The sequence below is a fragment of the Triticum aestivum genome, chromosome 1B, assembly GCF_018294505.1.
Source record: "Triticum aestivum cultivar Chinese Spring chromosome 1B, IWGSC CS RefSeq v2.1, whole genome shotgun sequence".
NCBI classification, from domain to species: domain Eukaryota; kingdom Viridiplantae; phylum Streptophyta; class Magnoliopsida; order Poales; family Poaceae; genus Triticum; species Triticum aestivum.
The window spans coordinates 269,312,552-269,338,343 of record NC_057795.1 but is presented as its reverse complement, the minus strand read 5'-3'; the positions used below and the strand labels follow the sequence as shown (position 1 = coordinate 269,338,343).

General features: G+C 45.4%; 1 protein-coding gene across 1 annotated transcript; it reads left to right on the top strand.

Moving 5' to 3' along the window:
* The first annotated feature begins 15,679 nt into the window (after positions 1-15,679).
* On the top strand, positions 15,680-21,995 carry LOC123119026 (protein RRP6-like 2). Its single transcript, XM_044538668.1, has 14 exons — positions 15,680-16,448; positions 16,925-17,080; positions 17,824-17,982; positions 18,062-18,145; positions 18,291-18,370; positions 18,469-18,519; positions 18,646-18,742; positions 19,061-19,143; positions 19,225-19,270; positions 19,652-19,739; positions 19,822-19,991; positions 20,123-20,416; positions 20,490-20,603; positions 21,146-21,995. Exons 1-14 carry the CDS (start codon positions 15,747-15,749, stop codon positions 21,746-21,748), a joined length of 2,727 nt encoding a protein of 908 aa, XP_044394603.1. The 5' UTR covers positions 15,680-15,746; the 3' UTR covers positions 21,749-21,995.
* Positions 21,996-25,792: the final 3,797 nt, after the last annotated feature.

Here is a 25,792-nt window from a genome sequence, read left to right as displayed (position 1 = left end):
TTGTGACCGAGGTATAACTAGTAATAATAATTTAGGTGCAACCTTTATGTTTTATAAAACTAAAATAATATAAATCCGTAGAAGAAAATAAATAAAAGAAAAGAGATAAAACAGAAAAACAAAAGAAAAAAAATAAAGGAGAGAAGGCCACCCCCCCACTGGGCCAGACGGCCCAGCCGGCCAGGCCCCCCCCCCCCAACCGGCCCAACTGGGCAAAGGCCCAGCCGGCCGCCCCCATTCACCATATCCCCCACAACCCAAACCCTAACCCCACCCCGTCACCCACTCCCCCACTCGCCCCCTCCCCCTAGTCGCTCTTCCCCCCCTCCTCTCGCCTCCCGATCCGATCTGGATCAGGGAAGAACTGCCCCCCCCTCCCGCGACGCCAGCGCCCCACTTCCCCATCGCCTCGACCCCGACGGCCGGCCCGCCCTGGACCTCGCCTCCTCTTCCCCCACTTTCCCACTCTCCTCGGGGAGAGGCCCGACCCCGTCGCCCCCGGATTCCTTCGGCCGGAACGCCGCCTCGCCGCCCTCCTCCTCAACGGACCTCGTCGCCGGACTGCCTCCCCGTCGCGCGCCGTCTCCGTCCTCCTCCTCACGCCACGCTGCCACGAACCCTACATCCCCCCCCCCGTGAGCACCCCCCCTTCGCCCCCTCTCCCCTAGGCCGACACGGTCACCGCCCTCCCCGTCCGCGGTCGACGCGCTCCGGCGCCGCCCGTTGCGCGCTCGCCGCGCTCCCCTCGACCGCGCCCCTGGACGCCCCTCCCGCACACCTCTTGCCTCGCTCCGGTGCCGCGCTCGTCGCGCCCCGGCCCGCGCTCACCGTGGCCTCGCCCGCGCCTTCCCGGTCCGGCGCCGTGGCCGCTGTTGCGCCCGCCGGCCACGCCCTGCCGTGGCCCGCCTCCCCTCTCGCCTGCAGCCGGCACCCAGCCCGCCTCGCCGGTGCTGGCGCGCGTGCCTGCGGCGGCCGCCCGGGTTCGCCCGTTAGCGGGTGGCGACCGCACCCTGCACCCAACGCCCGCAAGGCCCCATGGGCCACTGACCACAGGGGCCCGCCCCCATAACGTTTTATTAAAAAAAAGGAAAAGGAATTTAGATAAATATAATTAATAAAAATAATAATGAATAAAATTAATTAATTAATTAATTAATTAAGTAAATAATTAATTTAATTAATCCTGATTAATTAAACCTAATGACTAATTAACCTAATTAACTACTGTTAATTAAACTTAACTAAGATAATTAGTTAACAGTCACTAACGAATGGGACCCACCCGTCAGGTTGACCAAGTCAACCCTGTTGACTGCTGACGTCAGCATGACATCATGCTGACGTCATAAATTCATTTTTCGAATTAATTAATTAATTAATTAAATTCCAGAAATTAATAAAATCTTTAGAAAATCATATCTTTTAATCCGTAACTCGGATTAAAATATTTCAACATGAAAGTTGCTCAGAACGACGAGACGAATCCGGATACGCGGTCCGTTCGTCCGCCACACACCCCTAACCTATCGAACCCGCAACTTTCCCCCTCCGGCTCCTCTGCCCGAAAACACGAAACACCGGGAATACTTTCCCGGGGGTTTTCCCCCCTTCACCGGTATCACCTACTACCGCGTTAGGGCACACCGAACACCGCGTATTGCCTTGATATATTTTGTGGTGCTTTGTTTGCTCTGTATTCATTATTTCTTCCCCCTCTTCTCTCCGGTAGACTACGAGACCGACGCTGCTGCTGACCAGTTCGACTACGGAGTTGACGACCCCTCTCTCTTGCCAGAGCAACCAGGCAAGCCCCCCCTTTGATCACCAGATATCGCCTACTCTTCTCTATACTGCTTGCATTAGAGTAGTGTAGCATGTTACTGCTTTCCGTTAATCCTATTCTGATGCATAGCCTGTCATTGCTGCTACAGTCATTGATACCTTACCCGCAATCCTAAATGCTTAGTATAGGATGCTAGTGTTCCATCAGTGGCCCTACACTCTTGTCCGTCTGCCATGCTATACTACTGGGCTGTGATCACTTCGGGAGGTGATCACGGGCATATACTATATACTTTACACTGTTACATTACCTGTGATACTGTTCGGAGTTGGGGGCTGAAAGGACAGGTGGCTCCACCCCGGTAGAGGTGGGCCTGGGTTCCCGACGGCCCCCGACTGTTACTTGTGGCGGAGCGACAGGGCAGGTTGAGACCACCTAGGAGACAGGTGGGCCTGGCCCTGTTCGGCGTTCGCGGATACTTAACACGCTTAACGAGATCTTGGTATTTGATCTGAGTTGGCTACGAGCCTATACGCACTAACCATCTACGTGGGAGTAGTTATGGGTATCCCGACGTCGTGGTATCAGCCGAAGCACTTCAGACGTCAGCGACGGAGCGGCGCGCGCCGAATTGGACTGGAACGCCACTAGGCTAGGTCTGCTTTCGGCCGCCCTCGCAACGTGCAGGTGTGCTATGGGCGATGGGCCCAGACCCCTGTGCGCTTAGGTTTAGACCGGCGTGCTGGCCTCTCTGTTGAGCCTAGGTGGGGCTGCGATGTGTTGATCTTCCGAGGCCGGGCATGACCCAGGAAAGTGTGTCCGGCCAAATGGGATCGAGCGTGTTGGGAAATGTGGTGCACCCCTGCAGGGAAGTTAATCTATTCGAATAGCCGTGATCTTCGGTAACAGGACGACTTGGAGTTGTACCTTGACCTTATGACAACTAGAACCGGATACTTAATAAAACACACCCTTCCAAGTGCCAGATACAATCGGTGGTCGCTCTACCTCAGGGATATGAGGAGGGGATCGCCGGGTAGGATTATGCTATGAGATGCTATTTGGAGATGTTACTTGGAGATGCTACTTGGAGGACTTCAATCTACTTTATTCTACATGCTGCAAGACGAAGGTGACCAGAAGCGTAGTCTTCGACAGGATTAGCTATCCCCCTCTTATTCTGGCATTCTGCAGTTCAGTCCACTGATATGGCCCTTTACACATATAACCATGCATATGTAGTGTAGTTCCTTGCTTGCGAGTACTTTGGATGAGTACTCACGGTTGCTTTCTCCCCCCTTTTCCCCCTTTCCTTTCTTTCTGGTTGTCGCAACCAGATGCTGGAGTCCAGGAGCCAGACGCCACCGTCGACGACGATCCTACTACACTGGAGGTGCCTACTACTACGTGCAGCCCGCTGATGACGACCAGGAGTAGTTAGGAGGATCCCAGGCAGGAGGCCTGCGCCTCTTTCGATCTGTATCCCAGTTTGTGCTAGCCTTCTTATGGCAAACTTGTTTAACTTATGTCTGTACTCAGATATTGTTGCTTCCGCTGACTCGTCTATGATCGAGCACTTGTATTCGAGCCCTCGAGGCCCCTGGCTTGTATTATGATGCTTGTATGACTTATTTTATTTGTAGAGTTGTGTTGTGATATCTTCCCGTGAGTCCCTGATCTTGATCGTACACATTTGCGTGCATGATTAGTGTACGATTGAATCGGGGGCGTCACATAGTTCTTTGCAAGGAAGAGCACTTGTGTATCCAAAAATGACAATCATGAAGCTCAACATAGAATTTGTCAAAGGATATGTTTGAATGGTTCCGTGCTTCCTTGTTTTCAACCACCATAGTGTAGAAGCTTGGTGATGTAGAGATTGCTCAAGATATGAGTAGATTACAATCTCATGGAATTTGGTTCCACCAAGTACCTACATGGGTTAGATAATATGCAAGATGCAAATATATCCAAGATATAAGATTTCTATCACAAGAGAGATATCAAGGATTAGTCATAAGCTCATGTCTTGCATGTATCCAACGGAGTTTCTACTCCAAGTTTAAAGCATCAATGATGTTCAATTCTCCTCTTAACCTGCAAAACACTTTCTCATCAAGAGGTTTAGTGAATATATCCGCTAATTGCTTTTTGGTGCGAACATGCTTAAGATCAATGTCACCCTTAGCAACATGATCTCGAATGAAAGGATGACGAACTTCAATATGCTTAGTTCGAGAATGTTGCACAGGATTATGACCAATTTTGATAGCACTTTCATTGTCGCAAAGAAATGGAACATGTCTCACATATATCCCATAATCTTTAAGAGTTTGGGTCATCCAAAGTAATTGAGCACAACATGAACCAGCGGCAATATATTCCGCTTCGGCGGTGGATAAGGATACCGAGTTTTGTTTCTTGGAGGACCAAGACACAAGAGATCTACCAAGAAATTGACAAGTACCCGAAGTGGACTTTCTATCAACCTTGTCTCCGGCATAGTCCGAGTCGGAATAGCCAACAAGATCGAAAGAGGCCCTCTTAGGATACCAAATGCCAAAATTTGGTGTATGGATTAAGTATCTCACTATCCTTTTCACGGCCTTAAGATGACATTCCTTAGGAGCAGCTTGATATCGTGCACACATGCACACACTTAGCATGATATCGGGATGTGAAGCACATAGATATAATAATGAACCAATCATAGAGTGATAAACCTTTTGATCAACCGGTTCACTATCTTTGGTCAAGTCAATATGTCCACTAGTAGGCATGGGTGTAGACATACCTTTGCATTCTTGCATATTGAACTTCTTGAATAAGTTCTTGGTGTACTTCTTTGAGAAACAAAGGTACCTTCCTTAGTTTGCTTAATTTGCAACCCAAGAAAGAATTTGAGTTCACTCATCATGGACATATCAAACTTCTCCGACATTAGCTTCCCAAACTTTTCACTAAAATGAGGGTTAGTCGAACCAAATATAATATCATCAACATAGATATGGCACACAAATAGTTCTCCATTAACCCTTTTAGTAAAAAGAGTAGAATCAATTTTCCCAATTCAAAGCCTTTTTCAATAAGGAACTTGGTTAAGCATTTATACCGTGCTCTAGGAGCTTGTTTAAGACCATAAAGAGCTTTGTGAAGTTTGTAAACATGATTGGGTTTCTTAGGATTGACAAAGCCAGGAGGTTGCTTAACATAAACTTCCTCCTCTATTTCACCATTTAGAAAAACACTTTTAATGTCCATTTGGTACAAGGTGATATCATGATGATTAGCATAGGCAAGTAAGATGCGAATGGACTCAAGTCTAGCAACGGGAGCATAAGTCTCACCATAGTCCATACCTTCGACTTGTGTGTAGCCTTGGGCGACGAGACGTGCTTTGTTGTGAACTACTTGTCCATCTTCATCTTGCTTGTTGCGAAACACCCATTTGGTACCGATGACGTTGTGGTTGTTGTCGGGCTTCTCAACCAATGTCCAAACTTGGTTCCTCTCAAAGTTGTTTAGCTCTTCATGCATAGCATTTATCCAATTCGGATCTTCCAATGCTTCTTCAACCTTCATAGGTTCAATGCTAGAGATGAAAGAATAGTTTTCACAAAAGTTAGCTAAATGAGTTTTAGAGCGAGTGATTCTCCCGGTTTGAATGTCATTGTAGATTTGCTCGACGGGATGATCTTTAGCAATTCTTGCTCGAACTCGTGAAAGCTTTTGCTTGGGTCTTCGCTGAACATCTTCTTCATCTTGTTCTTCTTCTTGGCCTTCTTCATTGTTGGCGTTGGCCTTCTCTTGTTGTGGTGGAGAAGGAGGTTGTTGGCGTTCATCTTGATGCACTTCCTCGTTTTCTTCGTCTTGGTGTGTCCCACTTGTGGATGCTTCCGTACCAACTCTTGGTTCACCTTGTCATGAAGTAGAAGCTTCCACTTGGACAGACGAGGTACTCTCCTTCACCTCCGTTGGACGGACCTTGCCAATAGACAAGTCTTGGATTGCTTCCGAAGGATCTTTGTCTCCTACATCAATTGGCAATTGCTCTACTTGCGAGCCGTTAGATTCATCAAACTTCACGTCTACCGTCTATTCAACCTTTCGGGTGAAATTGTTGTAGACACGGTAAGTGTGAGAGTTTGAGCCATAACCTAGTAGGAAACCTTCATGAGACTTAGGAGCAAATTTAGAATGACGATGCTTATCAAGAATGTAGCACTTTGAGCCGAATACTCGAAAGTATCCAACTTGGGGTTTGTTACCGGTGAGGAGCTCGTATGCCGTCTTGCCGAGTAGCTTGTGAAGATACAAGCGATTTGTTGCATGACAAGCTGTCTCAACCACTTCTGCCCAAAAGTGCTTCGGCGTCTTGTACTCATCAAGCATCGTTCTCGCCATTTTGATGAGCGTCCGGTTCTTCCTCTCAACAACTCCGTTTTGTTGAGGTGTATACGTAGCCGAGAACTCGTATGAAATCCCTTCTTCATCAAGAAAGGTGTCCACATTTGCGTTCTTGAACTCCGTTCTGTTGTCGCTGCGAACCTTCTTGATCTTCACTTCAAATTGATTTTGGGCCTTCCTAGCGAAGTTTTTGAAGATCTTTTGGACCTGCGATTTATCATCGAGAAAGAACACCCACAAAAATCTTGAAAAATCATCAACTATAACTAGACCAAAAGAATTTCCACCGAGACTCTTGTAAGAGTTGGGACCAAAGAGATCCATGTGTAGTAGCTCAAGTGGCCTCCTTGTGGTCATGATGTTCTTCACGGGATGCCTTCCTCCACCCGTTTACCTGCCTGACAAGCGCTGCAAAGTCTATCCTTATCAAATATGACATCGTTAACTCCAAGGATATGATTTCCTTTAATAAGCTTGTCAAGGTTTCGCATACCAACATGACCTAATCGTCTATGCCATAACCAACCTTTTGAGGATTTATCAATGAAGCAAGTTTTAGGTTGGGCCTTTTTAGTGAAATCAACAATGTATAGATCACCTCTACGCACACCGGTAAAGACCATTTTATGATTGTCTCGACGAAACACTTGGCAATCTACTTCAGTAAATAGGACATTGAAACCAAAATCAGCAAGTCTAGATACTGAAAGTAAGTTGTATCCAAGAGATTCAACGAGCATGACATTTTGTATGGAGCTATCATGTGATATGGCCACCTTACCGAGGCCAACCACCTTACCCTTTGAGTTGTCACTGAAAGTGACATACTTTCGAGGACTATCATTATCAACAAGCTCACGAAACATGTCTTTATCTCCGGTCATGTGATTGGTACATCCACTATCAAGAACCCATTCCTTTCCTCCTGACGTATATCCCCGAAGATTTGCCATAAGACCAAAGTGTCTCATTGCATCATCAAGATCGAAGTCACTATCATCATCCTCATCATAGTATCCATGTTCAACATCGTCATGTGGTGGATCAAGTCCTAGAGAGGGTGATTCATTAGAATGAGTTTGACAATGATCTTGCTTATGAATTTTTATAGCTTCGGAAATAATATCACTAATAATACCAACATTTCCTTTGGCACGCATAAGGTTCGTAAGCTCAAATAGACGATCACCAAACATAGGATCACTAGTATTCATCTTACTCAAAGCAATAGACTTATGAAGAATTTCATCAAGATTTTTCAAGGAATAATCTGGAAATCGTTCCTCAAGAAATTTCCATATAGTGTAGGCACACTTAAGAGTAGGCAAACATCCAATCAAGTTTCTAGGCAATCCTCTAATGATAAGTTCGGCAGTTCTAAGATTCCTAATCATGTCAATTGACTCATCATGGGTAGGATGCATAGGATCAACATATGGTGCACAAGGGCTAGCAATGTACTTGTTCAAATGATATTGATTGAAAATTACAAGCATCTCATTTTTCCACTCATGAAAATACTCTCCATCAAGAATAGGCACTCTATGTCTAAGACTCCCCAAAGTAGACTCATCCATCTTCCTCCAATGGTGATTAAACCAAGGCAATGGAGACCAATGCTCTGATACCACTTGTAGGACCTTGAGAAGATGTGTCTAGAGGGGGGTGATTAGACACTAAGTACCAAAGTTGCAGTTTTTAAGTTTCCTTAAGTTTAAGTGGAGATTAGGCACAAGTTTAACATTCACAATACATATCAAGCAAGCATGCAAAGAGTATATGAGCAGCGGAAAGTAAAGCATGCAACTTGCAAGAATGTAAAGGGAAGGGTTTGGAGGATTCAAATGCAATTGGAGACACTGATGTTTTTGGCGTGGTTCCGATAGGTGGTGCTATCATACATCCACGTTGATGGAGACTTCAACCCACGAAGGGTAACGCTTGCGCGAGTCCACGGAGGGCTCCATCCATGAAGGGTCCACGAAGAAGCAACCTTGTCTATCCCACCATGGCCGTCGCCCACGAAGGACTTGCCTCACTAGCGGTAGATCTTCACGAAGTAGGCGATCTCCTTGCCCTTACAAACTCCTTGGTTCAACTCCACAATCTTGTCGGAGGCTCCCAAGTGACACCTAGACAATCTAGGAGACACCACTCTCCAAGAAGTAACAAATGGTGCGTTGATGATGAACTCCTTGCTCTTGTGCTTCAAATGATAGTCTCCCCAACACTCAACTCTCTCTCATAGGTTTTGGATCTGGTGGAACGAAGATTTGAGTGGAAAGCAACTTGGGGAAGGCTAGAGATCAAGATTCATGTGGTAGGAATGGAATATCTTGGCCTCAACACATGAGTAGGTAGTTCTCTCTCAGAAAATGTATGCTGGAAGTGTAGGTTCAGTCTGATGGCTCTCTCCACGAATGAAGAGGAGGTGGAGGGGTATATATAGCCTCCACACAAAATCTAACCGTTACACACAATCTACCAAACTCAGTGGGACCGAATCGTTAAACTCGGTCAGACCGATTTAGCAAATAATGTGACCGTTAGGTTTTTCGGTGGGACCGAAATGCAACTCGGTGAGACCAATTCGGTTAGGGTTAGGGCATAACGTAATCTCGGTAAGACCGATTACACAAACTCGGTGAGACCGATTTTGATAATAAGCTTTCTAGAGAGTTGGCCAGGCAAACTCGGTTTGACTGATTACACAAACTCGGTGGGACCGATTTTGGTAATGAGTCAATCCAGGAAGTTTGCATTGTAATCTCGGTAGTACCGATTGCTCAAACTTGGTGGGACCGATTTTGGTAATGGACATACACAGAGAGATTACAATCCCATCTCGGTGAGACCGAGATCCCTATCGGTAAGACCGATTTGCCTAGGGTTTGTGGCAGTGGCTATGACATCTGAAATCGGTGGCGCCGGATAGGAAGAATCGGTGTGACCGATTTTGGCTTTAGGTTTAGGTCATTTGTGGAAGTGGGAAAGTGGTTGAGGGTTTTGGAGCATATCACTAAGCACATGAAGCAAGAGGCTCATTAAGCAACACCTTATCCCTCCTTGATGGTATTGGCTTTTCCTATAGACTCAATGTGATCTTGGACCACTAAAATATGAAATGAAGAGTCTTGAGCTTGAAGCTTGAGCCAATCCTTTGTCCTTAGCATCTTGAAGGAGTTCCCACATCCTTTAGTCCATGCCACTCCATTGTTGAACTTATCTGAAACATACTAGATAAAAGTGTTAGTTCAACAAGAGATATGTTGACATTAATTACCAAAACCACCTAGGGAGCACTTGTGCTTTCACATCTCTCTAGTCATCTAAGTGATCACGTGATCCAAATCAACTAAACCATGTCCGATCATCACGTGAGATGGAGTAGTTTTCAATGGTGAACATCACTATGTTGATCATATCTACTATATGATTCACGCTCGACCTTTCGGTCTCCGTGTTCCGAGGCCATATCTGTATATGCTAGGCTCGTCAAGTTTAACCTGAGTATTCCGTGTGTGCAACTGTTTTGCACCCATTGTATTTGAACGTAGAGCCTATCACACCCGATCATCATGTGGTGTCTCAGCACGAAGAACTTTCTCAATGGTGCATACTCAGGGAGAACACTTCTTGATAATTAGTGAGAGATCATCTTAAAATGCTACCGTCAAACTAAGCAAAATAAGATGTATAAAAGATAAACATCATATGCAATCAAAATATGTGACATGATATGGCCATGATCATCTTGGGCCTTTGATCTCCATCTCCAAAGTACTGTCATGATCTCTATCGTCATCGGCATGACACCATGATCTCCATCATCTTGATCTTTTATCAATGTGTCGTCACATGGTCGTCTCGCCAACTATTGCTCTTGCAACTATTGCTATCGCATAGCGATAAAGTAAAGCAATTATTTGGCGCTTGCATCTTATGCAATAAAAAAACAACCACAAGGCTTCTACCAGTTGCCGATAACTTCAACAAAATCATGATCATATCATACAACAATTTATATCTCATCACGTCTTGACCATATCACATCACAACAAGCCCTGCAAAAACAAGTTAGACATCCTCTACTTTGTTGTTGCAAGTTTTACGTGGCTGCTACGGGCTGAGCAAGAACCATTCTTACCTACGCATCAAAACCACAACGATATTTCGTCAAGTTAGTGCTGTTTTAACCTTCGCAAGGACCGGGCATAGCCACACTTGGTTCAACTAAAGTTGGAGAAACTGACACCCGCTAGTCACCTGTGTGCAAAGCACGGCAGTAAAACGAGTCTCGCATAAGCGTACGCGTAATGTCAGTCCGGGCCGCTTCATCCAACAATACCGCCGAACCAAAGTATGACATGCTGGTAAGCAGTATGACTTGTATCGCCCACAACTCACTTGTGTTCTACTCGTGCATATAACATCTACGCATAAAACCTGGCTCAGATGCCACTGTTGGGTTATGTAGTAATTTCAAAAAAATTCCTACGCACACGCAAGATCATGGTGATGCATATCAACGAGAGGGGAGAGTGTTGTCCACGTACCCTCGTAGACCGTAAGCGGAAGATGACAACGCGGTTGATGTAGTCGTACGTCTTCACGATCCGACCGATCCAAGTACCGAAAGTACGGCACCTTCGAGTTCAGCACACGTTCAGCTCGATGATGATCCTCGGACTCCGATCCAGCAGGGTGTCGGGGATGATTTCCGTCAGCACGACGGCGTGGTGACGATGATGATGTTCTACCGACGCAGGGCTTCGCCTAAGCACCGCAACGATATGACCGAGGTGGAATATGGTGGAGGGGGACACCGCACACGGCTAAGGAACGATCACGAAGATCAACTTGTGTGTCATGGGGTGCCCCCCTGCCCTCGTATATAAAGGAGCAAGGTGAGGAAGGCCGGCCAAGGAGGAGGAGGCGCGCCCAAGGGGGGAGTCCTACTCCCACCGGGAGTAGGACTCCTCCTTTCCTAGTAGGAGTAGGAGAGAAGGAAGGGGAAGAGAGAAGGGAAGGAAGGAGGGGTGCGGCCCCTCCCCCTAGTCCAATTCGGACTGGCCTTGGGGGGGGGGCCTGCCCTAGGCAGCCCCTCTCTCTTTCCCGGATGGCCCAATAAGGCCCAATACTTCTCCCCGGCGAATTCCCGTAACTCTCCGGTACTCCGATAAATACCCGAATCATTCGGAACTTTTCAGAAGTCTGAATATAGTCGTCCAATATATCGATATTTACGTCTCCACCATTTCGAGACTCCTCGTCATGTCCCCGATCTCATTCGGGACTCCGAACTCCTTCGGTGCATCAAAACTCATAAACTCATAATATAACTGTCATCGAAACCTTAAGCGTGCGGACCCTACGGGTTCGAGAACTATGTAGACATGACCGAGATACGTTTCCGGTCAATAACCAATAGCGGAACCTGGATGCTCATATTGGTTCCCACATATTCTACGAAGATCTTTATCGGTCAAACCGCATAACAACATATGTTGTTCCCTTTGTCATCGGTATATTACTTGCCCGAGATTCGATCGTCGGTATCTCAATACCTAGTTCAATCTCGTTACTGGCAAGTCTCTTTACTCGCTATGTAATGCATCATTTTGCAACTAACTCATTAGTCACATTGCTTGCAAGGCTTATAGTGATGTGCATTACCGAGAGGACCCAGAGATACCTCTCCGACAATCGGAGTGACAAAACCTAATCTCGAAATACGCCAACTCAACATGTGCCTTTGGAGACACCTGTAGAGCTCCTTTATAATCACCCAGTTACGTTGTGACGTTTGGTAGCACACAAAGTGTTCCTCCAGTAAACGGGAGTTGCATAATCTCATAGTTATAGGAACTTTGTATAAGTCATGAAGAAAGCAATAGCAACATACTAAACGATCAAGTGCTAAGCTAACAGAATGGGTCAAGTCAATCACATCATTCTCCTAATGATGTGATCCCGTTAATCAAATGACAACACATGTCTATGGCTAGGAAACATAACCATCTTTGATTAATGAGCTAGTCAAGTAGAGGCATACTAGTGACACTATGTTTGTCTATGTATTCACACATGTATTATGTTTCCGGTTAATACAATTCTAGCATGAATAATAAACATTTATCATGAAATAAGGAAATAAATAATAACTTTATTATTGCCTCTAGGGCATATTTCCTTCAATGCGCCCGTTAGCCCGCCCCGGCTGGCCCCTAGGCCACTACCAAGGGGCCCCATGCCCCTGTAAAAAAAAGAGGAGTTAAAAAATACATTTAATTAACTAATTATTTATTTATTTAACTTAATTAACTCTATTAATTACCCTAATTAACTAGGTTGTCTAATTAAAATTGTTTAATTAATCTGTGCCTATGACAGACGGGCCCCACTGCCTTGTTTGACCAGTCAACGGTCAGTGTTGACCGCTGGCGTCATGATGACATCATGCTGCTGCAATAACTCCATTTAGATTTAATAATAATTTCATAATATTGTTTAAACTTTGAAATTCATAGAAATTAAACCGTACCTCGGATGAAAAAGTTTTCTACATGAAAGTTGCTCAGAACGACGAGACGAATCCGAATACGCAGCCCGTTCGTCTACCACATGTCCCTAGCATAGGGAACATGCAACTTTTCCCCTCCGTTTCATCTGTCCGATAATGCCAAACTTCGGGAAAACATTCCTGGTTGTTATCCCCCTTTGCCGGTAGCGTATAGTGCCATGTTAGAACACGCCTAGTGCTGCTTATTGTCATGCCATGCTTTATGTTTGCGTGTATTTACTGTTTCTTCCCCCTCTTCTCTCTGGTAGACCCCGAGGCTGATGCTATCGCTGTGATCGTCTACGTCGATGACGACCCTCCTTCTTGTCTGAGCAACCAGGCAAGCCCCCCCTTTGATCATCCCGATATCGCCCATTCCATTATCTCATGCTTGCATTAGATTTTGCTATTGTTATCGTTTGCTCCTATTCTGATGCATAGCCTGCTTTTGTACCTACTTATTGTTACCTACCTGCTTATCCTAAACTACTTAGTATAGGTTGGCTAGTGATCCATCAGTGACCCCCACTTGTCCTTGCTGCCCTTGCTTCATCATCGACGACCCGATCAACGTGATCGATGACCAGAGCCCGACACCTCACATCACATCACGCCCCTTTAGTTGCTCGACTCTGCAGAGCTACTATCGAGTGCCGAGGGTGATAACGCACTCCTGATGATAACTCTGTAGTGTAGCTATTCGGTCGTGGTCATCGAGGGTGATTTCCTCTTTCACCATTCCCGATACGGCTCTGTCGTTCAACACCTCAAGTGTGAACCTCGAGGGTGGTCCCTCTTACGTTCACCTTGATGATTACATTGAGTGGAATTCACCGGGGGTGATTCCTCGGGTTTTCCCCTTGATGTCTGGACACACAGTTACCTTGACTTTACTTGAGACCTTGGTGAAAGTTGAGCGGGCCCGGAGAGCACCCGCAAGATGGTTACGTGGCACGACCGGGCATTCTAGGCCCTTGTCGTACGTCCACGAGACGGGGCGACGGGGTCACTTTCGATCGTGAGTCTCTGCTCGTCTCCGCAAGATAATAATACACTATGGTTTGGGTATTTGTTCTGAGTTGGCCTCTGGCCTTTACGCACTAACCACCACGCGAGAATAGATATGGGCCTCGACGTCGCAGTATCAGCCGAAGCTTTGTCAGACGTCCAGTTCAGCAGTGCGGCACGGTCGGGTCGTGCTGGCCATCCGAGGCGGTGCTGGTATCCACCCTGCTCGCAACGACCCGGAGTGCTGCGGGCGATGGGCCCAAGACCCCGGAGTGCTTAGGATGTAGACCGGCGGGGACCTCTCTGCTGAGCCTAGGTAGGGCTGCGACGTGTTGATCTTCCGAGGGCGGGCATTGACCCCAGAAAGGTGTGTCCGGCCAGAGTGATCGAGCGTTTTGGGTAACGTGGTGCACCCCTGCAGGGAAGTTATATATTCGAATACCGTGTCCACGGTAATGGATGTTCAGACTTATATCCTGATCTTATACAACTACAAATGAATACTTGAGATATGTGGCTCCGGGATTGCTTTCTCGCAGGGAGTCGAGGAAGGATCTCTGGGCATTAATGTTACAACATGTTTGTTAAATATTAAACTGCTATTCTTTACTCTTCTACATGCTGCAAGATGCTTGGAACTGCTTGAAGATGCTAGTCTTCGATAGGCTAGGCCTTCCTCTATTCTGGTATTATGCAGTTCAGTCCACAGATACAACCCTTCCATTTGATACCAATGCATACTTAGTATAGATCTGATGCTTGCGAGTACTTTGGATGAGTACTCACGGTTGCTTTGCTCCCCATTTTCCCCTTCTTTCTTCTTTCCGGTTGATGCAACCAGATGGAGGATCCCTGGAGCCAGATGCCACCGTCGATGGATGCTACTACTTGGAGGCCTACGACGACCAGGAGTAGTTTAGGAGGTCCCAGGCAGGAGGCCTTGCCTCTTAGATTGTGTTGCTTTTGTGCTAGCCTTCTTAAGGCATCCTTGTTTAACTTAGTTCTGTAGTCAGATATTGTTGCTTCCGCTGACTCTTGTGTATCGAGCTTGTATTCGAGCCCTCGAGGCTCCTGGCTTGTAATATAAAGCTTGTATTATTTTGATTTGTGTCTAGAGTTGTGTTGTGTTATCTTACCGTGAGTCCCTGATCTTGATCGTACACATTTGCGTGTATGATTAGTGTTCGATTGAATCGGGGGCATCACAAAAACTGTAACCATAGAGCTTTCCACCGGCTATATATGCATGTAGTGATAGCTATATTCTGTTCATTACTCTCTATGTGTTACATTGCCAGCATATTTCATGTGCTGACCCGGTTTCGGGCTGCAACGTTCATGTTGCAGACTTTTCAGACGACGAGTAAGGTGCCTTAAGTCGTGATCTTTTACTCAGTGATGCTGTTGGAGTTGATGGACTCGCTTTATCTTCCAAACCTTCCCATGTTATCGTTATTAGATGGCCTTAAGCCATATTTATTGTAATAAGTTCTCTTTTGAGACATTCGATGTAATAAGTGTGTGATTGCCACTTTGTTATAAATCCTTCAAGTATTGTGCGTGTCAGCATTACTGATTCAGGGATGACACTGATGCACAGAGATCAGACTGTTTGAAGTCTGGTCGCTACATTTATTCTCCCACATCATGTAAACGATCCGGCCATTATTTAATGAATAAAGTTGTTATGATAAAAAAAGGGTCTTGATTTGAAGAAAATGACCCACAAATCCACAATTCCTGGAGTGGAGCAAAGATCGGATCTGAAAATGTAATCTACGTACGCATTCGTGTGCTCGAACCGTAAAGCACCAGAACCGCGTACAGGAAGGAGGCGGAAATTCAGCACGAAAACCACGCAAAAAATAAATAAATAGAAAAGGGGGCGGAAATTCACACATAACTCGCAACAGGCCGCTCCCGTCTTTCTTCTTCTTCTGCCATAAACCCTAAACCGCTAGCGCCACTTTCCCCACCCAACTCGCCATGGAAGCGGACGAGGCTCCTCACCCGCCGCCGCCGTGGAAGCAGAACAAGTCGGCCGTGGCCGTCGACGCCTCGTCGGGCCCGCTCGCCTCCGCCGCCGCGCGCCTGTCAGCCCGCTCCCGCGCGATCCCTCCGGCCCGCGACTTCCATTTCTACAACAACTTCCCCTCCTTCAAGTCCCCCGTCGCCGCCGCCGCCGCCAGGGCCGAGTCCTCCCTGGCCGTCCTCGGCGCCTCCATGCTCCTCCCCAAGCAGCAGCAGCAGCCTTTCCCCACGGAGGACCTCGACGACGCCTACGACTGGCTCGTCGCCCGCAATGACGACCTGCTCGAGATGTTTGCCGCCTCCGCGGACGAGTTCAAGGCGCTGCGGGAGAAGGAGGAGGCCCAGGGACGGAAGGTCGCGGCAGAAGAGATGGCGGGGGACGGGTTCCAGGTTGTCTACGGCAAGAAGAAGAAGAAGATGGGTATGGGAGAGGAAGGAGTTGGCAGAAGTGAGGCCTTTGGATCTTCTGGTTCGGTGAGGATGGCCACCATGGATAGGGCTGCAGCATCAGGGCCAAAGCCGAAGGTGCCCTTCCACATCCCCACCATCCCACGCCCGCAGGACGTGCACCGCATTGTGGTGGACAACACGAGCAAGCCATTCGACCATGCCTTCCTTGAGCGCAGCGATGATGGTGCCCGTGCCATACACCCACTGGTTAGTGCTTCCGCACATTTTTGCTCTAATCTCACATCACACCTCCCCCCTCAACAATTCAAGATTAATCTGTTCAGAAATTTATGATGAAATCATCCATGGAAGGTGCCAAATGAGCCATTATTGTTTAGTGAATCATGCAGTAGAGAATTTGTTTATTGCATTTGCAAGATTATCAAGTGTTGCACACGGACGGTGATTAGTTTTCTCAATATTTGGGAGTATAAAACCTTAAATTAGCTGGTACATGACTATTGAAATGCGTTAGGTAGTGGAGACTAGATGCCATACGAGATTATGTGAATAAAATTAGGGAAAGAAAATAACATGAGTATGGAGGAATGAAGAGTCAGCAGAGTAATTTATCTAATATCAGTGTTTCTGTCAGAGAAATTGGAGAGAAGTGCTGTTTTCTTTATTCTGCATGTATTTATCAAATGTGAGCAGAGTGGTGTGACGCCGTTGTCTCAATGCAGGAAAAACTCCCCATGGAGCAACTATTTGACAGGCGTGTTCCTGAAAGTGAGCCATTAAAGCCACCTGCTTTAGATGACACCCCTTTTACATTTGTTGAAGACCGGAAAACCTTGGAAGTGTTGGTGGCAAAGCTGAAGAGTGCAACTGAGTTTGCTGTAAGTAACAATACTAGTAGTATCTATCGGTTTTCTTGCTTCCACTTAAATGCAGTATTGTTCTTGCTTATGCCTCACGACTCAACTAGCTGTCTGGTCGACCATATATGAATTGTAACTTGCAGTATACTTTTGATTCTGTCGATTGTATTTTACTATAAAATACTCAGAAGTTTAATTACGTTGCTATTAGTACCAGAGTCACAATTCTCATTGCAGTGCTAGATCTATGTGGAAAGTTGGGCTTTTCCTGCCTGCTAGAGTTGTTAAGGCATGGACGTTGACAATTAAATACTCATATTCATATGGCATGCTGTAAATGTTAAATAGTCATTCGCATGCCGTGCTTTAGGTTTCATTACTTACCATCATCTTTCTTGCCTTGTTTCACTCCACCTTTGCTGCCAATAGTTGTTTCTGCCTCCTTATAATTTTTTCATGTTCAGTGTAGTACGCATCCAACAACGCAAATTCACAACTTCTGCCGCAGGTTACACAAATACTCCCTCCGTCCCAAAATAAGTGTCTTGAGCTTAGTACAAATTTATACTAGAGCTAGTACAAAGTTGAGACACTTATTTTAGGACGGAGGGAGTATGTAGCATGCTCTGCAGTCTTCTTTTGCCTCCTAACTACTGTCTACTGCTAACTATTGTCACTGTGTACAATTGAATTGTTTTTTTGGTGTCAGGATACTCTAATTACTAACTTAAATCAATTTCCATTTATTTTTCTGTTTTCAGGTTGATTTGGAACACAACCACTATAGGTCTTTTCAGGGTCTCACCTGCCTGATGCAGATTTCAACTAGAACTGAGGACTTTATTGTAGACACTCTTAAGCTCCGCAATTGTCTTGGTGAGAACTTGAGAGAAGTTTTTCAAGATCCAACTAAGAAGAAGGTACACCTTGCTCTTTTGTGTATATGTGTTCTTGCTATTGTTCAACGTCCAGTTTCTCATCGCTCTCATGGGAAAATAGGTAATGCATGGGGCAGGTCGTGATATAATATGGCTTCAAAGGGACTTTGGAATATATGTGTGCAACCTTTTCGACACAGGGCAGGTATGATTCAGCATAGATAAACAGTAGCATGGCCCTAGCATCCAGTTCAGTTATTGTTTTCTTTTATGATTAAATTATTTAGTTAAAATGGCCATTTTGGTTTTCTATAAATTAAAGCTTGATCTTCTCATCAAAATGCAAATAGGCTTCAAGAATCTTACAAATGGACCGCAACAGCCTGGAGCATCTTCTGCAATATTTCTGTGGAGTGACAGCAAACAAAGAGTAGATACTACTTCTCATTCTAGAGTACACTTTTCTTATACTTGCCATGTCACGAATTATATTCTGAAGAACATGACTAAGACATACATCTCCTGCAGATATCAGAGTGCAGATTGGAGGCTGAGGCCACTTCCTGATGAAATGACCAAGTACAGTGCTTTGAATTCCTCTTGGATTAGCTTTGGATTGCCGCATTTTGTTCTTCCATTTCTTATTTACTCTGCCCTCACTAAATATATCCATCAAGTGTGTCTGATTGTGACTATGCGTTTCAGGTATGCTAGAGAAGATACACACTATCTTCTCTACATATATGACTTGATGCGATTGCGATTGGTGAATGAGTCTTCAGGCGATGATCTTCTTTTGGAGGTAATGTTTTTTTGTTTGTTTTGCTCACTAGTCTTTCCCCGATTGCTTGTTTGATGGTTAAGTTTCTTTTACATGCATTGTTTGGTATTCTCTGCCTCTGGTTGACAACTTCTATGCGGTATCTGATGCAATTGATTGTGTGCTTGAATTTCAGAATGTGTGCCTTAGAACTGATGTAAACTTGTGTGTTGAGGAACACAAGCACATTCTTTTGCTACCACTTTTGTTACTTATGGATTGACTTCTGACTTCAGTACCTGAACTTGTGTGGACCGTAGAGCATACAAACAAGTAATCAGATGTCTGCCATTACTGCAGGTTTGCAAGCGCAGCAATGAAATTTGCTTGCAACTATATGAGAAGGAGCTGCTGACTGATTCATCATACCTTTACATACATGGGTTTGTATTTCTCTTGGTTTACCATGTTTTTGTTCTAGAAACCATTCTAGCAGTGTAATGTCATTTTTTATGTAATTGCAGGTTGAAAGAAAATGACTTGAGTGCAAGGCAGCTGGCAGTTCTTGCTGTAAGTACTTTTCCTGTTTGAAGTGTTTGTGATTCTTGTTGGTACTGGCATCTTGATCCTTGAGAAGTTTTCTCCACTTGGACACATACACTGCGTTTTGCTGAAAATGAACACAGTTCTTCCAGACCCCATAGTTCAGTCCTTGTGGATGCTTTCTTATTTATACCACACTGTTGTAAGTTGTGCCTGGTTTCTTTAACTCCAGATGATCTACCTTAATGAAAAGACATTTTAATTTTATTTATGACATTGATCTGTTTTGTGTTTTATGCCTCTGCTTGCCTAATGTGCTAGACTGTTATTTGTGACTACCTAATACTCAGTTATAAGTTGAAATGAAATCATTTCTACCATTCCTTATGTAGTTCTTTCCCATCACAGGGTCTATATCAATGGAGAGATGGCGTCGCTCGTGCTGAGGATGAGAGCACTGGTTATATATTACCCAATAAGACTCTACTTGAAATAGGCATTGCTCTTTCCTAATCTATGTACATTGCTTACATGCGTTAGTCAGCCTGGCTAATATATCCTTCGAATTTGGACTACAGCCAAACAGATGCCTGTGACCACTGGGAGGTTAAAAAGAACAGTGAAGTCAAAAAATAAATTTCTTGAGCACTATCTCGGACATGTCATTACTATCATAAGGAATGCCGTCGCAAATGCCGATGCTTTTGAAAGTATAGCTGAGCAACTGAAGAAAGGAAGGCTGGAAGAGGTAGTTCTGGTGATCTATGTGAAACTTATCTATTATCATTCCTTTACTGTTGCAATCTGTAGGAACTAACTTCTCAGAGATTTACTAAGGAATCTGGGCTGCTTTTCATACTAATGCATCATTTTGTGCAGTTAATGGCGGCAGAAGCGAAGGACGGCAGTGAAGACACTGAAATGATTCCTGCCGTCGATGCTGATAGTAATGAAAATAATCTTCAGCTGATTGCTGCACCTGATGTAGCTCCCACAGTGATTACAAATGTCCATACTGCTTCTTTCTGTATGGGGAATGTTACGAGCGGAGCTTCTTTAGGTAATTTGCAACTAGATAACATCACACCTGAAACCAAGAGCTTTGGGGCGTTGCCAGGCGCTACTGAGCAAGCAGATACAGTGATACCGGGCAATGGTGGTGGTCAGCAGCAAGTAAGAAAATCATTTGCCTTTGTTTGCTATATTTCTTCTGCTGTATCAGTACCTAAACAGCTCCATTGTTCAGGTAATAAAGGCAACAGTTCAAGTATCGAAGAGACCTACGGCTTTTGGTGCTCTGTTAGGAAAACCCTCTACCGCAAGAAGGCCAAATCTATTTCCAGGATTTTCAAGTGACCAGGTATTGGATGTTTCTGCTCTGTCCTTTTTTCTCTTTCCTCCGCTGTAGAATTAACAAGTGATGGAGATCTTGAATTAATTTACTAATTGTGTTTGAACTGTGGGTGTACCCCAACCCCTTACCTACGCGGGATACCTGTGGCACTGTTGGAAAATAAGTGCATGTAAATAAATTAGTTATGAGTTTTGTTCCAAAGAGATATAAACTAAGAGCTCCCACTTTACTCAAGTAGTTAAGGGGCAAGATATGGAATAGTCTCTTTTTGCGAATTTCCTTTGTAGTCTCTATTCTCTCTATATAGCCACATGGGGTAAATGTCAACGTCTCAGTATAGATGCTACTTGAAATTTGTACCAAAGTTCTCACTGTGGAAAGGTTGGTGACTTGTCTTCGTTATGGGACTTTAGGTTTTTATAAGCTCACTAATCTGCAATATATAATGTTATCCTTGTTCTGTTTTTGGGGTGCAACAGAAAGCACTTTCCCTGCATTAGCTTTCCCTAGTAATGCTTGACTTTGTTTGGCTTGTGTTACAAATGCAGAGTAAAAGCAAGGTGGAGAAGATCAAGTCTTCCGTGGTACTGCCTTTCCATCATTTCTCAGGTGGTGCAAATCCTCCAGCAAGTAGCCTTCCAGTAGCAAAATCGGTGGAACCTGAAGCGGAAATCATGTGCGAGGATCCTGCGTCTCGGATGGAGGAAGTGATTCAGCTGGACACTGGAACAGATGACCCAGAAAACGGCAACGCAGATGGACAGAGTGAGTGCAAACCTGGAGATACCGATGTGTGTAGCTCCCCTCCTGAGCTTTCCTCTGGCATCGAGCAGCGCTTCAGATCCCTCAACGAGAGCAGAGACCTTCAACAGAAGCACCAAGCACTGGAAGAACCAGAATTTAATGATCAGCTGAAGGCCTTCGATTACGCTGAAGCTAGAAAGAATACTTCATTTGGAGAGGTTAGATCTGAGAGAAGAAAGGACAATGCAGTTGCCAGGGCCATCAATGCGGATTCTGGAGATAAACGGAAAAGTTCGAAACAAACCCCCGATGCTGGTGGCGGCGAAGAGGATGAGGGGAATTTCCAGAATCCACGAAGGCGACAGGCTTTCCCACCTTCTGGCAACAGGAGTGATACGTACCATTAGTTAGTTGAGAGATGTACTACCCGACCGAGGCATTGTATGTAACCTAAAGAGTACAGGGGGAAGTGGAACAACGCGCATGATTTGGCATTCGTCGGTAAGTCATTGGAAATGCTTTCTGTGAGATACTATGGAGGCCTGTTTGATGACTAACACAATTGATCGCTTCCAACCTTCTTCTGGTTGTTTGACTAACACAAAAAAAATCTCATTGAAAAGGAAACTACTATGACATCAGTTCTCATGGAAACCATGCATTAATTCCAGTGTTTATTTTTCTGCATGTAACTCCTTTTTTTTGAGGGAATTGTGCATGTAATTCCTTTTTTTAGGGGTGTGCATGTAATTCCTGTTTTCCAAAGAGTCTGATTATTTACTTATTAATCCAGGATGTCTGACTCATATACATCTAATACCCCTCTTACTGGGGTATCATATCAAGTAGCATGCATCATCTATTTGGGTATCATATCAAGTACTCCCTCCGTTTCCAAATATTTGTCTTTCTAGAGATTTCAACAAGTGACTACATACGGAGCAAAATGAGTGAATCTACACTCTAAAATATGTCTACATACATTCGTATGTTATGTCCATTTAAAATCCCTAGAAAGACAAATATTTGGGAATGGAGGGAGTAGCATGCATCATGCTAATTAGGTAATTTGGATGAGATGACGTATAATTAAACTAAGAAAAATATGCTTTATGTCACCGCTTCTTCTTCCAGGCTGCTACCTTCCCCTTCCCCCCTTCTCCGAGCTGATGTGCATCAACGTTCATCCCGATCCCGGGATGGCCTAGGCGATCATGCCAGGTTTGAAATGCATCAACATTTTGAAAATTTACTTTGTATGCAACATGTTCTACGGGTTTGATGTACGTATAGTACAAACCTGATGATAGAGAAGGAATTTTTTCATGTACTTGCTTGCCATATCCGTGATCTTTGGTGAAGAGTAGATACTCCTCTTTGTTGTCTTCATGAGTTTCAATGTGAAAGCCATTTTTACGGATATCTCGATAACTGATCAGGGTACGTGATGAGTCGGGATACAACAAAGCATCCTCAATTGTCACTTGTGTACCACCTGGGAGGGTAAATATGGCACGTCCAGTGCCAACGATTACCGTATCGCGTCCAGCGATAGTTAGAATATCTCCATTCATCTTTTTCAGAGTTTGAAAATATTTCGTCTCCCTCAGTATGGAGTTTGTGGTTGCACTATCCACAAGGCATAATTCCTCTTCCATCGGATTGTCACCGTAGAGAACTATATATAAAACAAAGAACTTTCAATAAGAAAATCTCATGTAAATACATAGAATACAATCTTATTTATATCAAATATGTTAGTACAATTACAATCTTATTATATCAAATGTGCTGATACAATATAAGGACAACAACAATACTTATATTCTTATTACAACATCACAAATGGACATAGCTAAATAGATCACTATGAAGATTGTGGGACTAGTCAAAGTCTCCAAACACTTCGTTTGAGGTGTACTCAATCATCATGTTTTCCGTGTCGGCAAGGTCCTCTGGTTGATGGAACACAATGGTGTTGCTCGGTCCAGGAGGAACGTCGTGCGAACTACCGGCTCCATTGGTGCTGTCTGAATGAAGGTTGAAATTGGCTTCGAACCTCTTCCCTTGAGGTGCTTTGCGTCTCTGAGATTGCTGGTACAACATAACCAGATGCTTTGAGATCTTGCACTTGTCGGTGGGGTGCGTGTAGCATCCACACTTGTTGCAAAGCAGAGATTTATCATGCTTGGGCTTTGCAGTGCCTTTTCCCTTGTCTGAGTTCCTAGACCTCCTGTTCCTAATGCGCTTTCGCTTGTTCTGGACATTTGATTGATTGCCTCTAAAGGCACCATCAAACTTCTGTCTATTCGCGACATTCATATGAACTTCAGGTAAAGGTTGTGCCCCAACTGGGCGTTGAGAGCCATTCTTAGCGAGTAGCTCATCATGCTTTTCAGCCTGAAGTAACATATGAATAAGCTCGGAATAGACAGTATAGTTGCGAGCACGGTATTGCTGCTGGAGGATCCTGTCTGAAGGGAGCATAGTAGATAAAGTTTTCTCTATCTTCTCCGCATCAGTAGGTTCCTTCCCGCAAAAGCGCAGTTTGGAACTTATCTTATGAACCTTGTGGTTGTACTCACCGATGGACTTGAAATCCTGAAGACGAAGGTGAGTCCAATCATGGAGTGCTTCTGGCAGGACAACTGCCTTCTGCTGTTCATATCTTGTTTTGAGGGCTAGAAACAGAGTACTGGGAGATTCCTCCTCTAAGTACTCAGACTTAAGATCTGGGTGAATATGATGCCTTATAATGTATAAAGTTGCATAGTTTTGTTGTTCAGTCAGCGGCGTGGTTCCGGCCGGTAGAGGAGTCTCCGGGTCCTGGATTGCACGCGCTATCCCACGGGAAGCAAGACTGATCTTGACGTCCATGGCCCATGTAGGGTAGTTGTGGCCATTGAGGGCAAGCTCCTCAAATTCTTTTGCGGTCATCGTTTACCTACATGGATGAACCAGAGATAATTAATTTACTGAGGGTAAATTAAAAACCATCATGGTTGTATTGTAATAATGGTGCAAAATTTGATACTCAAGTGAAGAACTTGAATAATGTAGACCTCAATTGATTGAACATAACACGTCGAAGATCGCATGGATCTCAGAGTAATAGGCTACATAATCTGACAATGTCAGTAGATGCATTGTTTCTATTACTGTGTGTATGTTATCAATTCAAATATAAGGAAGTGCACATTCAAGGTAATCATTTGTCGAATTGGACAAAATATAGACCGTGATTCCAAATATAATGAGGAAGGCGTGTATCAAAAATTTGCAAGTTTGTTGTACGAGAGAAATTAATCTCAATCGTTGGAACATGTTCTAGAAAATTGGAATGTGGTAAACACATTGAACATGACATTTCTAGATAATGTTGGTCCTTTATTTACATTATCAAATACATTACATAATGTAAACAGCCTACAAATATTTACACAAGTCCTAAAATAGAGTAAATCTAAATACCAGACTAGAATGTAAATAACTACATGTACATAGGCTAAACAGTACTAAAACAGTGATAAATTACTGCTACAACTACTGTTAAAAGGATTAAACAGAAGAAAGAAAGAGAAATTTCTGCAATTCAGCCCGTAGCCAGGGACTATCTGGGCACAGGCCCAAAGCCCACGTGGAGTGGGGGCGGTCGGCTGGCCTTTATACGGCTGGTGATTAGGGATCGAGGGATCCCAATCCTCCCGACCAACTCCTGTGCGCCGCCACCCCCACACACTCCATTGCTGCTTCTCACAAAGTGGTTGCCGACGTGCCTCCTTCTTCCTCGGACGAGGAGATGTAGACGACGCCGGCAGGGACGCCATTCAGCAGATCGGAGGCAAGGCCGGAGTGGCTGCTTTCACGGCGGTCGATGGCGGTGATGGCGCGACTGAAGAGGCGGCGGCGTCCCTCCATGCTTGCGGAGTCCTGGAGGCGCGGTCGGGCGACCGCGCGCGGGGATGACGGTGCCTCGTCCAGCACGGAGGTGGAGGCGTGCGGGTGCTCGGTGGCGCTGCGACTCGGGCCGGCGCCCACGTCTTCAGGCTGCGCGACCGGCGTCGGGCCAGCGGCTTGGATCGTCCCTCCGGCGCCGTTCGGGAACGGCACAAAGACGAAGAAGCCGGGCTCGTCAGTCGGCGCTGGAGGCGGAGGCGGAATCCGCGTTGGAGCCGCGAGCATGGGCCCGGGGATCTCTTCTCCTGCATGTGCGGGAGGCGCGCTGGGGCTGGCCACCGTTGGGGCGTGGTCACCGGGAGCAGCGGCGCGATGGCCGTGTCTAGGGGCGCGGAGGCCACGTCGAGGGCCGCGTATAGCGGCATGGTGGCCTTGTCCAGCGCCACGGCGTCCGAATCGGCGGCGACGGCGCCCGCCTACTCCATAATGGCCACGGGCTGTGAAACGGCGACGGCGGCCGTCCTCACGGATGAGGCGGAGGAAGAAAGAGATGA